The sequence below is a fragment of the Gossypium arboreum genome, chromosome 9 (assembly GCF_025698485.1).
Source record: "Gossypium arboreum isolate Shixiya-1 chromosome 9, ASM2569848v2, whole genome shotgun sequence".
NCBI classification, from domain to species: Eukaryota; Viridiplantae; Streptophyta; class Magnoliopsida; order Malvales; family Malvaceae; genus Gossypium; species Gossypium arboreum.
The window spans coordinates 74266928-74281817 of record NC_069078.1 but is presented as its reverse complement, the minus strand read 5'-3'; the positions used below and the strand labels follow the sequence as shown (position 1 = coordinate 74281817).

At 31.9% G+C, this 14890-nt stretch overlaps 1 protein-coding gene across 4 annotated transcripts; it reads left to right on the top strand.

Annotated features, from left to right (window-relative positions):
- The first annotated feature begins 5103 nt into the window (after window positions 1-5103).
- On the top strand, window positions 5104-10095 carry LOC108456238 (BTB/POZ domain and ankyrin repeat-containing protein NOOT2). 4 transcript variants are annotated; one of them, XR_008270598.1, is made up of 4 exons: window positions 5104-5879; window positions 6882-7834; window positions 8084-8221; window positions 9934-10095. XR_008270598.1 is itself a non-coding variant. In XM_053018679.1 (3 exons), exons 1-3 carry the CDS (start codon window positions 5409-5411, stop codon window positions 8103-8105), a joined length of 1446 nt encoding a protein of 481 aa, XP_052874639.1. In that variant the 5' UTR covers window positions 5104-5408; the 3' UTR covers window positions 8106-8453. The 4 variants fall into 4 exon arrangements, 3 of the variants coding, with proteins under 3 accessions (XP_052874639.1, XP_052874640.1, XP_017610324.1); XM_053018679.1 differs by lacking the exon at window positions 9934-10095 and having other exon boundaries at window positions 8084-8453; XM_053018680.1 differs by lacking the exons at window positions 8084-8221; window positions 9934-10095 and having other exon boundaries at window positions 6882-7442; window positions 7513-7993.
- The last annotated feature ends 4795 nt before the right edge of the window (window positions 10096-14890 follow it).

The window sequence follows — 14890 nt, the reverse complement described above, 5'->3', positions numbered from 1 at the left end:
GACCTAATTCGAGCTGTCAACACTCCTATAAATAAAACCTTAGGGATTTGATGTAACTATGTCATCTTGGACGCTTTCAAAAAACCCTCGTAGTTTAGAAGTAGGATTAGATTAACTTTTCATTTGTTTTTCATAATCTCTTTCTTCTTTCCTCTTGGAATCGATTTCAAATCAATAGTTCTTTTATTTAATCAAAGTATTTAAGTTTATTTCTCTCTCGCAAGCAACAAGATTTGTTATTCCATTTGAGAGATTAGTTACTCCGTGCTTCAATCGACATCAAATCAGGATTATTCTAATATCTTTTCTCTTCTGATTTAATCCTGTTATTTACATGTTTAATTCAATCGAGTTTGAGATTATGAATAAGATGAGTGGTTAAATCCCTTAGGGGAGATTAACGAGTGGATGAGGACGTGATTAACGAAGGATTTAGGGTTTCCCAAAAGGATTAGTTGGTTTAAGTTAAACGAGATTGGGAGATAAGTTTGCCTAGTTAAACGTAATTTATCGTAGTTAAGAAAGGTCGAGAGATAAGCAAGTATCAATCAATTAATTAATCAGTTAGAGACCGGGAGGTAATAATTGGTTAGTTAATAGCTAATCCACCCTTGAACCCTAATTCAAAGTCAATTATAACCTCTGAAACGAGTTAATCTTCATGATTGGTTTAATTTGTTTAGTCGTTTGTGTTTTATTTGTTGTTATTTATTTTAGTATAGTTCTCGATATTAATATTTTTTATGGTTTATCCTAATATAGGATTTAACTATTACTATTTAGACTTGTTATTGTAAAGAGATTTTCAATAGATTTATTTCATCCTCCCTTGGGTACGATCTTTAGAATATTTTATTATGTTTTATTGTAACACAAATACATTACAATTTGACTTGTATACTTGCAAAAACTACCAATTTAATTATATATATTTTGTGTGTGTAATTTATACTATAAACGATAACACGTTTATAGGCGGTCATCCTTCCACACACACATTTTAGCACTTTTTTTTTTAGTAAAACCAAGCTATTTTAGTGACAATTTATGTTTTTAGTGTTTAGAAAGTAAAATTTTATTTTTAATTTATTTTTAGTGTTTTTCAAGTTATGTTATAGTTTTAGTAACTATTAATATTTAATAAAGGTTATATGGTTGTGTAGAATGAATTGAGAGCTTCAAATGCACATATTGGCTGAATAATAGCAAAGGGTTGACACCACAAGTTAGGGAATTCACAATATAGAAGTATGAGACGAAAACAAATGAAAGATAAAATAGGCAGTCTTATCGCAATGAAGAGAAGAGCAATATCGCGACGATGACCATCATGTGCAACGAGATATATCCCAAGTCGTGGCATCACATTGCAAAGCCTAAATGTTGACTTGATTTTCAAGGGCAATTAGTTTTCATTTTTTACCTTCAATTTTTGTGTAGTCAAATTGTAAGAAAGGTATGTTTATCTTTCGATTTTGTTTTATATAAACCAATTACTAGCCCCATTCTAAACAACTTTTTGATAACTTCTAAAATTTTTTAGGTTAGAATAGTTTTGTAGGAGACTTTTTATATTTTTCTCTTAGTAGACTAGGATTTTTTTTCTTTTATTTATAGTGTAGATATCATTTTCGTTTTAGAATTTCTTCGTTTTGTTAAAGACTTTGTGGATGAAAATGGATTAAATTCTTGCGTTTCATCATATTTTTATTGATAAATGAGCATTTTCTCAACCCTTATCTTTCATATATTATGCTAATCATGTGTTTAATAAAATGCTTGTTTGGGATTAGAGTTTAATTATGTGTTGATTTTATTTGATAGTTGATTTAGGAGTTGATTATTAATTCATGCTAATATCTATGCTTGGTTGATTGTATGTTTAATTTATCAAATTGCTTAATACACTAAAATTGAAGCCTCTAGTGGAAAATCTAGACAAATGAGACTGAGAGGAGAGTTTGTCGTGTGATAGTTTGGTATGATTGTGTCGAGTGTTGAAATCGAAAGGAGAGCTTAGATGTAATTCTTAATTTAGGGTGAGACCGAGAAGAGATTCCTAGTTAGAAGTAGCAAATAATATATCTGGAATAAGTTTATTAGCTTAGTTAGTGATTAACAAATCCATCAACCACCATATCAACCATTTACATTGTTTATAGCAAGAAAGGAAGTTAGTTTAGTCTCTTCATTTGTTAATTTATAATTAGTATTAAAATCAATTTCTTTTTTATTCAGCATTAATAATTTCAAAATTTATTAGATTAATAATTGCTTGACTCATAATCGACTTGACGGTTGCATTTACCAATTTGACGATCTCTTGGGTACGATTCTCGAAATACTCTCATAATTCATTGTAAGAATACTGTATTACAATTTGGCGTGTACACTTCTAGTACAAACCATCGTATTCTTTATTCTTATTTTGCATATTTCAACGAACGTACACTGGCAATCAATCGATAGCCTTCTTTTCTGGTGCATGCTAGTTATCTCATATGTTAATTTCATCATATCTCATTTGGGTTAGATCCTTGAGATACTTTCGTGTTCCATTGTAACACAAATTTATATATTACAATTTAACATGTATACTTGTAGTACATCATGTGTTATCTTTGTTCATATTTTGCTTATATTTAGCGCATGTACATTAGTAGTCAAAGAACTCTAATCTAACCTTATGGAAACTAAAATCTAACATTATACCTAAGCTTAGAAAATCTAAATCACTTTAGAACAACTCTAATTCCCAACAAAACTCTAGGTTCCTTTCTCTCTTTAGAGCAAATTAATGGCATCTGTCAAGAACTTAATCTAAACTTTAAAAAAATTGAAACCTTTTTGTTCTAATATGATTTAAAAGCCAAAATCATTAATAAACTATCCTAAAAACATTAAGAAACCTACAAAATTGAAGCTCTCTCTCTCTCTTTCTAGCACATAACAAAACCTGAATGAAAAAAATGAAAAAAATTTATTGAAATAAACTTTCTATGGATTGAAACCAAATTTAATGATTGAAAAACACATTATCTTGTTGAAACCAAGAGATTAGATTCAAGAAAACTCAAAGAATCTTCTCCCTCCTTTCATGGAAAGTTTTGTAAAAATGAGTTAAAGCGTTGAAAATAGAAAGATTTTTTTGTTTTAAAAATTGAAAGAATGAAAGATTTTGTTAGAAACCATACCTTCCATTTTTGGATTAAATAAATATGATCAAAATTGGTGAAGAAAAGATATGAGAATTTTACTTGTGAAATTTAATGAAAATCGTGTAAATTAGTTAAGGAAAAATGTGCCTTCCAAAAAAATTCAATAAGTGGTATTTTTTTTCCTCACATACCCATGGTATATTTATCACATAAAGACCTCTTCTATCTCCAATCCATACTTCGAGTCTTAAAACATTGACCCTCTAATTTTACTACTCTTACTATATAGTTCAATATGCCAAAATCCTAATTTCTAATTACCAACTATTTAATGAAACTTAACAACATCAACTAACTAATTAATGAAATGCAATTCCATCACCATGCTCATTACCAAAAACCTTTCAGTTTAACTTCTAGAAATCCTAACACTTTCTGAACTTTCTAGTATCAAAAAAATTTTAGGTCATTACAAGTTTGGTGCCACTTATGTCGTCAACATCTACTTCTCCCTAGGCTTAGGCTTCACTTTGGCTTCGATGAAGTCATCAACGTCATCATTAGGATGCTCTAGTTTTGAGATATCGTCAAATGGGAAAGGTTAGTGTTCCTCCTAAATTACATTGCTCCTAGAGTATCCCCTACCAAAAGTGTTAAGCATCTTCAAATGATATGCTTCAATAACTTAAACAGGTGTGAACAATGACATAACCAACATCCTATCATGCAACTCATAAATATCTAACATCATGGGCTCCTAAGTATAACACTCAGGATAGGCCTATGAATATTTGATATTAAAGGAATCTTCGGTATTGTGGACCCTAAGAATATAGTAATCGAGATAGGTATTAGGAATATTCAGTATTGAGAGATTCTCAGGCATCATTGACCTTAGTACAGAGTATTCCCAAAAGGGACCAAACTATTCAACAATGATGGAATATCTAGATGATATGTAGGCACTAGGATAGTTAATGTGCTTGTGTAATTTGAAATCACATACTTGATATCAGGCATACCTTCAACCTCGACCAATAACTCCACAACAACATCCTTATTTTTTTGTTGCCCAAAAGCCATCATCTCAACATTTTTATTATCATTGAAATCCACCTTAATGTATTTATACCCCTTTTGTTGGACCATGAAAATTCATAGAATCCTCCTTTTCAAGCTATTCAAGGAAGCATCACTCTTTGAGGTCATATTGAATACTTTGTTCGATTGGAATATGAATCCATCATCAATCAATACATATCTCTATTCAGATGGATTTGAGTCAATAATTGATCTAGCATCTTGATGCTGCCAAATATTGCATTTCAAATATATAAAGAACACTAACAATTTCAACAATTATTAATAACAATGGTGATGAAAATAATAACGCTAACTTTCTACCATGGCAACCATACAAAATAACATAACTTTTTTATACCATACATGGTATATATTCAACGAATGTAACACCAATAAAACCATTACAATTCTAACAATTTCAACAATTGTTAATATCAACGATTTGAACAACATTAATACTAACTTAACTTACCACAATGACAATCATACACAAAACATAACTTCGTAAGTAAAACATATTTAAGAACTTATTTTCCAATAATAACATATAATTAGAAAATTAAGCACATCTATTATATCATTAATCTCGCATTACGAAAAAATCATATTTAATTGATTAATTGAGTTAGTAAATTTTATAATGAAATATTCATGAAAAGATTAAGAATGAAAATATTTGGAGAGAGTTGAACTTTGAATGATTTTCTCTCAAACACAAAATTATTAGAAAGGGTTTTAGGTGAGGAGAAATAATATTTTATTTTAAAACGTAAAATTATAATTTTAAAGTAAAATATGATACTATAGATATTAAATTAATCGCGGGAATAAATACACTGAATAAGATATAATATACGAGAAATATGGATAAGAGAAAACTACAAAATAACATCCACTCTATTATATTAAATCAGGGCCGCTATTTAAACACAGAAACAAACCACAGCACTCCATCGGGATGGAAGAATCTCTCTACAAAAACCAGTAACAGTAACCTCCATTTCTTCTTCCCTTCGAAATGAAAACCATCGTCTCCGTCTCCGTCTCCGTCTCCGTCTCCATCTTTCTCTTTTTTTCTATCTCCTTCATCTTTTCTTAATCGAGACTCTTGGTTTTCCGGAAGCAACAGAATTTCTTTTTCTTTTTCTCGTGAAAAACAACCCTAAAATGAGTAGCTTTGAGGAGTCCTTAAGATCTCTCTCCTTGGACTACCTCAATCTCCTCATCAATGGCCAAGCTTTCTCCGATGTAACTTTCAGTGTAGAGGGTCGGTTAGTTCATGCCCACAGGTGTATTTTAGCAGCAAGGAGCCTTTTCTTTAGGAAATTCTTTTGCTCACCTGATCCTCCGTCTGGGTTAGACCCGGTTGGTTCAAGGATGAACCCAACAGCAGCAGCAGCAGGATCAAGGCCTGGTGTTATTCTAGTGAGCTCAGTGGGATATGAGGTGTTCTTGCTGCTGTTACAGTTCTTGTATAGTGGCCAAGTCTCTATTGTGCCTCAAAAGCACGAGCCGAGGCCTAATTGTAGTGAAAGAGCGTGTTGGCATACACATTGCACCTCTGCCGTTGATCTTGCTCTTGATACTCTTTCTGCCGCTAGATACTTTGGTGTTGAACAGCTTGCATTGCTTACTCAGGTTTCCCTTCCTTTTTTCTCAGAAATCATCATCATAACTCATAAAACTAACACTCTTTTATTTTACTTCCTCTTTCTCTGCTGTCTGAGTCTTGATCAGTGTGTCTGAGGAGTCTTGTTAACCTTTCTATTTGGGTTTTGGGTATTCAAGAAAAAAACTAAGCTTTGTTTTTGGGAAGTGGAATTTAATCAGAATTTCTTTCTTTTATTTTTATTCCTTTTTTTCTTGAAGGGATTCGTAATATCATACATGATCAAAGCATATAGTTTTTTTTTTTTTGAATATATATAAAAATCAAAACCTTTTTGTTGTACAAAAATATTTATCTTCCTCCTTTTGAAGTAGTGGTAGTAGTAATTGGGTTTGATCTTCAACTCATTGAGAAACTGTCTCTTTTCTGCAACAGAAAATCTTCTTTTTCAGTTCGTCTGCTACAGCACTTGATTCAACTAGTAGTTCCTTCAGTTTTCTTTTACCGTATTCACGGGCTCTTCCTCTACTTCTTCTTCATCATCTCTCTCTATATTTTTTTGGTTCTTTGTACAGTTGATGTTGAAAAGATTTTTTTTTTTTTTGTGGGTGTGGAAATGATATGAAAACAAATACAACCATACAAACACACCAAAGGGTTTATCTTTGATTTTATGCACAACCATATGGTTCAGTTTTCCTTGAATTGGTATTCCTCCATCTAAATTCTACACACCCAAGACTTTCTAAATTTAGATCTTGATGATCTCTAGTCATGTCTTCCACAGTAGGCACACCAAATCTTTCCCAAACATTCACTTTCCTCATTTGGGTTTAAATTGGAAAGGAACCAACCTACTCCACGAGCACCACCTTACTAAACATAATTTATTTATTTTTTGCACAAACATCCTTTTTACTTTTATTTTTATATTTTTGCTTTTACCAATGCAAACGACACATCTTCTCATCTCCCATAGGATTTCCCTATCTGCCAAAGCTGACGCTTTGTTCTCTTTGTTTCTTTGACAGAAACAATTATCCAGCATGGTCGAGAAGGCCTCAATTGAAGATGTTATGAAAGTACTAATAGCTTCAAGAAAGCAAGACATGCACCAACTTTGGTCTACTTGTTCCCACCTAGTGGCCAAATCAGGCCTACCACCAGAAGTTCTCGCCAAGCATCTTCCCATCGATGTGGTTGCCAAAATTGAGGAGATGCGTCTCAAGTCATCCCTTGCTCGACGCTCCCTCATCCCTCATCATCATCAGCAGCATCACCATGATCTTGCTACGGCCGCTGATCTTGAGGACCAAAAGATTCGTAGGATGAGAAGGGCATTAGACTCATCGGATGTTGAACTTGTTAAGCTCATGGTCATGGGAGAGGGTCTTAATCTTGATGAAGCATTGGCTTTACACTATGCTGTCGAGAACTGCAGCCGGGAAGTGGTTAAGACGTTGTTAGAGCTTGGGGCAGCCGATGTTAACTACCCGGCCGGCCCTGCAGGTAAAACCCCACTTCATATTGCGGCGGAAATGGTATCACCAGATATGGTTGCAGTGCTTCTAGATCACCACGCGGACCCTAATGTAAGAACCGTTGATGGGGTGACTCCTTTGGACATTCTTCGAACACTAACCTCTGATTTCTTGTTCAAAGGTGCGGTGCCGGGGCTTACTCACATTGAACCGAATAAGCTTAGGCTATGTCTTGAGCTTGTTCAATCCGCAGCTTTGGTTATCTCGCGTGAAGAAGGAAACGCAAACCCACCAACTTCAACTGCGATTTACCCACCAATGAGTGATGAACATAACAGCAGTAGCAGTGGAAGCAATCTTGCTAACCTTAATCTGGATTCAAGGTTGGTTTATCTCAATCTAGGTGCTACAGGTTCAACTCAAATGGGTTCGAGAATGGAGGGTGATGATGATAGCAGCCACAACAGCCACAGAGAAGCCATGAACCGACATGACCCAACAATGTACCATCACTCTCATGATTTCTAGCTCCAAAAAACTTCTCTCTCTCTCTCTCTCTCTCTATTTATATATAACAATGGATGTTGAAAGACAGGCAGAATAGTAGTTCATGAAAACTCATTCATGAGAGATTATTGGATTATATATATTTTCTTTTGTCAGTGCTTTGCTTCCAATCACTAGCTTTTTCCCTTTGCTGTGAAGGGTGCTTTTCTCTTTCTCTTTTTCTATTGTTTTTTTTTTTTTTGTAGGCTTTCAATGACCTTGATATGAAGTGAAGAGTTTCATTGGAGATGGGATATTTCATTATTTTTCTCTCTCTCATGGGATGAGACAAGGAGAATCTGAGATTTGCCCTCGGGTGAGGGCGTGATGGAGGAGAAATGCAGGTCAATATATCTTTTCAAACCCGGCCTGTCAACTCCTTTGTATTTATTGACCGTCTCTAAGTATGATGGCCTATTTATTGTGACCTTTTATTTCTCTTGTCCCACCACACCCACTTTTCCATTATATAGCATGTACCGCTACTAATATATACTATTATATACACATATAAATGATAAGAATGTTCAACATGTTATGAGGAACTAATACATAATACCTAGTTATGAGGAAAAATATGGTAATCACTTCGAAGGGAGGGTTTTGATTTCTCGGCCCTACTTGGACTTCGTTTGCACATTGAGCCTATACGTTTTTCTAATTAAAGAAATGAGATGGTTTTCCCCTCTTTTTTCCATTTCATTTCTAGCACTCGAAGGGGTTCTCTAGAAGATTGCTAGGCTAAAAGTGCTGTCTAGCTAATTATTTTAGTAGAAAATCATAAGCCAATTTTCAAATTGATTGGCTGTCTTGCATGATTATTACAACATAAAGATAGAAAATTAGAAGAATGAAAAAATATTTTTTTTTCTATAGATGTACTTGATAAGGAGATGCAAAAATAGAAAAAGAAAGTTGCATTTCTCTTTCGTCTATTGTTTAGTAAAGTTGATAAATAGAAAGAAATAAAATAAAATATTAAAATATATAATTTTAAATTAATATACACTTTTATTTTTTTTTCTCTTATCTTTTCAATTTGAAAATATTAATTTTGTGTATTATGATAAAAAATAGTCATGCTTTCTATTTTCTTTTTTCTCATTTTTTCTTTCCGATCAAGAACACTCAAAATTAATTTTTTTCCACTTTTCCTTTCCTCCTATTTCTCCACCTTTTTAGCCAATCAAGTACACCATTAAGAGCTAAACCCTAAAGTTCTCAATATTTATTTATTGATACTTGGCATGTTGGTCAGCTGATTCCTGTGCACATCTTATATATTTTCTTTCTTAACTTCTCTTTTCTATATTTTATGTTCTAGAATTGACCTGATTCATCAAAATTAGCAATTGCATGATACTTGCAATTTGTTTCAGTAGATTTTTTGTTCACAATGAGTTATCTAAATATATATGGACCTTTTTTTTTTGCTCAGTCATGCTAAAAAATTATAAATAGTAATTTGCCTGTTAAAACGTCTCATCTTTCATTCAACTCGTTATTCTAATTTCTTGAGCTTGTGTGACTTTCTTTAGGTGGTTCAAAATTATAAATAGGCAAAACATTATAAATTTCTGCTGTGGTAACTTTGCTTGTGTTTGACAAATAATGGTGAACTTGGATCTTTGATGATGCTTGAATTAGATAAGTTTTAGCTGTTGATTATGGCTTTTCAGAACCTTATTCGTCTGCTAGAACCATTGTCGATAATAGTGGGACAAGCTAGGAACCTAATGACCAAACATCAATCCTTCTTTTTTTTTTTTTCTTGAGGGATTAATACTGCTTTTTAATCCATAACCATGGCCATTCCTTGACAAACATAAAATTTTATCTAGCATATTTTCATGGTTGCATTTTCACAATAGTTTTTTTATTCTGGTCACTCCAGATTAGTGATTTGTAACCTCTTAGTAATACTAAACGTATGCTGTAAGGTTACGTCCCATACTTTCTGATCTGTTCAATTATCTCATGCCCTTTGAATCAATTCTTGTTAGCTTATTTATCAAAAGTATTGTAACTTTTATGTCTCTTCATCATCTTTCCGCAGCTACTTTTGATTCACAGCAAGTCGTTGATTGGCCATTGTAGTTATGACACTTTCTTAACCATCCCTAATGTCATAATGTAATCTTGAAACGAAAGATGTTGAATTGAATCCCCCATGAAATCTTCCACAGATATGATATATATTTAAATAAAATTGGAGGATTAGTGACCTGTGAATAAAATTCTATCATATATATGGATGCTTTCATGTATTGGTATGGTTGCATTAGCATGAACAAAGACAGAAATTCTTATACATTATGTTGCTGTAAAGCTTCCAAGCTTTATTTAGGTTAAAGTCGCCATAAGCTGGAAAAGATAAAGACTTTCATGTCTTTGTCCACCAAAATAATAGCAAAATCCCCTTTACAAAATTGATTGCTCTAAGAAGCCATGTCTAAGGAAAACGAATATTATGTATTTAGCTCTTCCTTACAATTTACATCACTCTATAGCTAGATTAATCCATTTAGCTTTGTATGAGTGAGAGAGAGAGGGAGACATGCACACACGTAAAGTACTGAAGCAAATGGAAAGACACATTAATAATTTACTCTACTCTTTGTTTTCATTAATGGAATATAATTTTGATTTTTAAGCCTATAGGTTGAGTATGTATGTACTTTTTTCTGCTACTCTGAACCGAAAATGAAATCTCAGTGAGGTTGATTGATCATTGGTTATGTAGTTTTTGGCTTTATATGTCTAGCTAGTAGCCTTTTACCTTCTGAATATATGTACTATACATAAATAGTTGAAAGCTTTAAGCCATATACAATTAATTTATACATGCTACTCCTTTACCGTATTTGCTTTTTTTCCCTTCGTTTATGCCATTTTAATAATTACTTGAAAAAGTAAAAACTGTAAAATATACTGTCAATTTTTGAACAATTACCCTCCATGCTTCAAGCTATATATTATATTCTCATTTTCTTTATTCACAAACACAATAAGATGAACGAATGTGTAAGGTAAATAGATGTAATTGATTTTTGTTATCTATGGTGGTAAAAGTTGGATTTTCTTTCCCTCGTGTGTTTGTGGAAATTGAAAATTAAATTAAGCTGTAAAAATGCAAATCTTATGAGAATATTGTGAAATGGATTTTCTAACTTGTTGTACTCAAGGGAACAGGTTAGGAAAAAGATGGATATTACAAAAACTCTTGCAAAAGAATAGTTAGCTTTTTGTCATTTGTCAAGAATGAGGTGATCACCCATCTTCATCTTGAATTGCTGCACAAAAAGACAAACCCTAGGTTCCAAATCACAAATAATTTTGATGGTATGAAAGAATGGTTGTAATAAAACCATACACGTGCAAGCAATAGGCATAAAGGACAAGTTTTATAAGTTTTACAACCTAGCTAGCTGCTTGAGAATATGTATGATTGAGCGGGACAGGTTAGAAAATATGATTACCCCTTGCCTGCCATTCATAAGTATCTCAATTGCTAAAACAATATTGAAAAACTAATGCTTTATTTTATTGAAAAACATGAATAATTTTCAGAAAATTAAAAAAAAAAAAAAAAGTTGTTACGTTACATTTGTTTTGTAAAATTAAACATTTTAACTTCGACCCAACACTATATAAACTTGACACCTTAGTTCAAATTTATAAATTATTTAATTTTATTTCTCATTTTTCTATAAAAAAAAACGACAACAACATTAAACATTTAGTGAAAGTTTCAGTAGCTTTTACTCTTACCAATTTACGTACGGCTGCAGTTAAAAAATTGCAAAATTTTGGCATTAGTTCCCATTTTCTTTTTTATTTGTTTTTCAGTTAAATGTTGATGATGAAGTAAATATTATTGTGTATGCGAAAGCATGTGAAAGATAATAAGTAAATGTCAGAGTCAAAAGAATAAATTATTTCTCTATTTTATCAAAAAGGAGTTACTCCACATGAAATGTTTGCTACTCTAACCACTTGTGAAGCATAAAATTAGCATTTATCCTATGTTTTTTACTCTATTACTCCTACGCCTACCTAAATGCCTACTATTGTGGGTCTGGATATATATTCTGATTTCAAGTTTCAAAGTGTGAATTTAGACCAACTTTATTAGTATGTTTGTACAAAAAGTTATTTAACTTTAATTTGAATTTCTACTTGCTGTATAAATTCAAAAAAGGCATTTGCATAGTGACATTATGTTCAACAAACTTGGGATTGGTAATTAGAGGAAACATCATGATTATTTAAGAAAGTAAATTAATGAGAGGATCTCACTTTCCAATTTAAGCTTCTCTTCAATGTCTTTTTCGCTCTGCTTTCCAGAAAACAACTTAAAGTGGAACCATCATCAATTAGGTTTAATAAACCTTTTCTTTATGCTAATTGTAGATATTGTACTTTAGATTCCGTCAAATTTGGTTAATAGTGTAACGTAGTTCCCCACCAAGCATCCCAATGTGTTTTCCCAATTAAGCCAACCTTTTTTTTTTTTCTTAATACAACATGATTATGTGTGAAATAATTGTGGCATTCACCAATGAAATCGAGATTATGATATTTGCTTTCATCAAGACAAACAAGACAATGGTGAGGTTAAAAGAACATGGATCATTTTATCAAATCATTAATTGTTCCTTTATTGAATTTTTCTACTTTCAATTACCCTACTCTATCAGTGTTTTAACCATTTAGCTTTAGGCTTCAATTATATTTTGTTGATTTTTTTTTTTTTGCAAGTTATACCTAAATTATATTTTATCACTCAAAGTGGTACTTTAATTATACTTTTTACTCCAGTCATTAAAAAAGTTTAACTAATCATTATGACACATGAATTTTTAAATTAAATTAAAAATTATATTATATTAAATTATAAAAATTAAACCTTTTCATTTTTTATACTCTCTCCCCACAATATTTTCTCTTTTAATACATTTTTTAACTAATGGATAAATTTTCTTTGCAACTCTCTCACCATTATTTCTCTACTCAATTTATTTTCAATATTTGGATTTCATGCTTTATTTAAAAAAATTCATTATAAAAATTCACCCGACATTAATTATTTCATGAAAAGTATATAAGAAAGGATTGAGAAATGATTCAAATTGAGACAAAAAACTCATTAGAATCTAGTACTGAAATTTAGGTTCAAATAAATTTTTCAACGGGTTCATGAATTTTTCATCATTAGAGTTATTGGGTGAAGAACAAAATAAAAGAAATTTTTGTTTCATATTTTATTAGTTTATATTGTATTGTTTAATTTTTAGTTTTTATATTATCTAGCTTATTTTTTTTTCTTTTATGCTTAGAGCAAGTATAATCAATCTTCTTCCATATGAGATTACTGAAAGAGGACAATAATTCTTGATAAATTCAATTGAGGTAAGGAATTTGGAATTTTTTTATGAAATTTGTTATTTTATGCATTAATTTTAAAGATATATACATTCATGTCTAATTTATATTTTTTATGACATTTAGGTGTTACATAGTATATTTCGTAAAAATAAAAAATAATCTAGCTCCTTATAAAAAATATATATAATGAAAAATCAAAATCAAAATAACCACTCACCACAAATGAAGACTTTATGATGAAATTTGATGTTCTTGTCAACTATACTTGTATTCAAGTTAGCATAAAATTCATATACAACATTTTTAACATAGGGTTGTACAAAACTTACAAACCCTAGAAGCCCTACATTCTAGAGAGTCACCTCCAAGCCATGGTCAACAAGGCTATTTGCATCGATATTTTGTTCATCAATGAAGTGCTTTAGAATCAAAATTGTATATCTCTTGGAACTCTTAACATCCTAAAACACTCTGTTCTTGGTTATTAGGATCATTTTCTCTTACTTCTTGGCAGTAGTTGTGGCTTGAGAGAGAAGCTTAGAAGTATCAACTTTTTTTATTTTCTTTAATTGACAAGGGACAGATGGAAAGACATTGGGATTCTTAGTTTTTGGTTTCTTCATGGACTTGGGATGAGCAACATAAAATGGACTAGAGCTAAAGCTAGACTTAGTAGAGGAATTATAAGGTCTATCTTCAAGAACCTTCTTCTTATTGCTCAATTTAGGCACAATTGGAGTTTTTTCTTTGGTTTTCTTGAAAACTACAAGATCGAAAAGTTCCTTGGCCACAACCGATCTTCGTCAAACCCTACGAGTCTAAACAGGCCTTAAGAAGTGGGCACCTCCCTAGTGATCTCATCTTTATTGCTATCATTAGAGGCTTTAGGTTTAGCTTCCTTAGAAAACTTTTTCAATGACCTATTCTTCATAATTTTCTCCTTTTTTTCCTTCATAATAGGCTCATAAATGTTTGCGATGAAAACTTCTATTTCCGTACGGCTATCAAAGGTTGATGATGGTTCTATAATGGTTGTGTTGACGAGGGAAGGACCTATTTCAAGGTTTTCATCATCTTGAGTTCTCATCACCTAGATTAGGGCTTCAATCCTTTGATCTTGATCCTTATAGGGTTCTGGTGAAGGTGACTTGTGGACCACGGTATCTTAATTGGTTGCTGGGTTAAGGGCTTGTTGAGATAGACCGATAAAAACATCCACATTTAAGGTAATTGGTTCCTCATCGATCTTTGGATTTGTAGGGACATCCATCGGGTTGGTTTTTTTTGTGATTCCTTGTAGGTTTTAAGCCAATTTTGACTAGGAGATGTTCTAGCAGAAGGCACTCCCTTTATGTTTTTCAATGGTTCCCTAAACTTGTCTGCTTAGAAACCCTCCCCCAAATTAGTGTAGGGATTTCTAATGTCTCACATATTCTTTAGTTGAAGTGATATTGGTAAAAGCCATTGAATCGAATAAAAAGACTATTTAAAGAAAAGACTAGGCTTTGAACAATAAGAACATAGGCAACAACAAAAACTAATGTAACTTCAATATGTTTGAGAGTAATAGAAATAAAATCCTACTTGATATGATGGTATTTTTAAATATGGAAAATAAGTTGTCA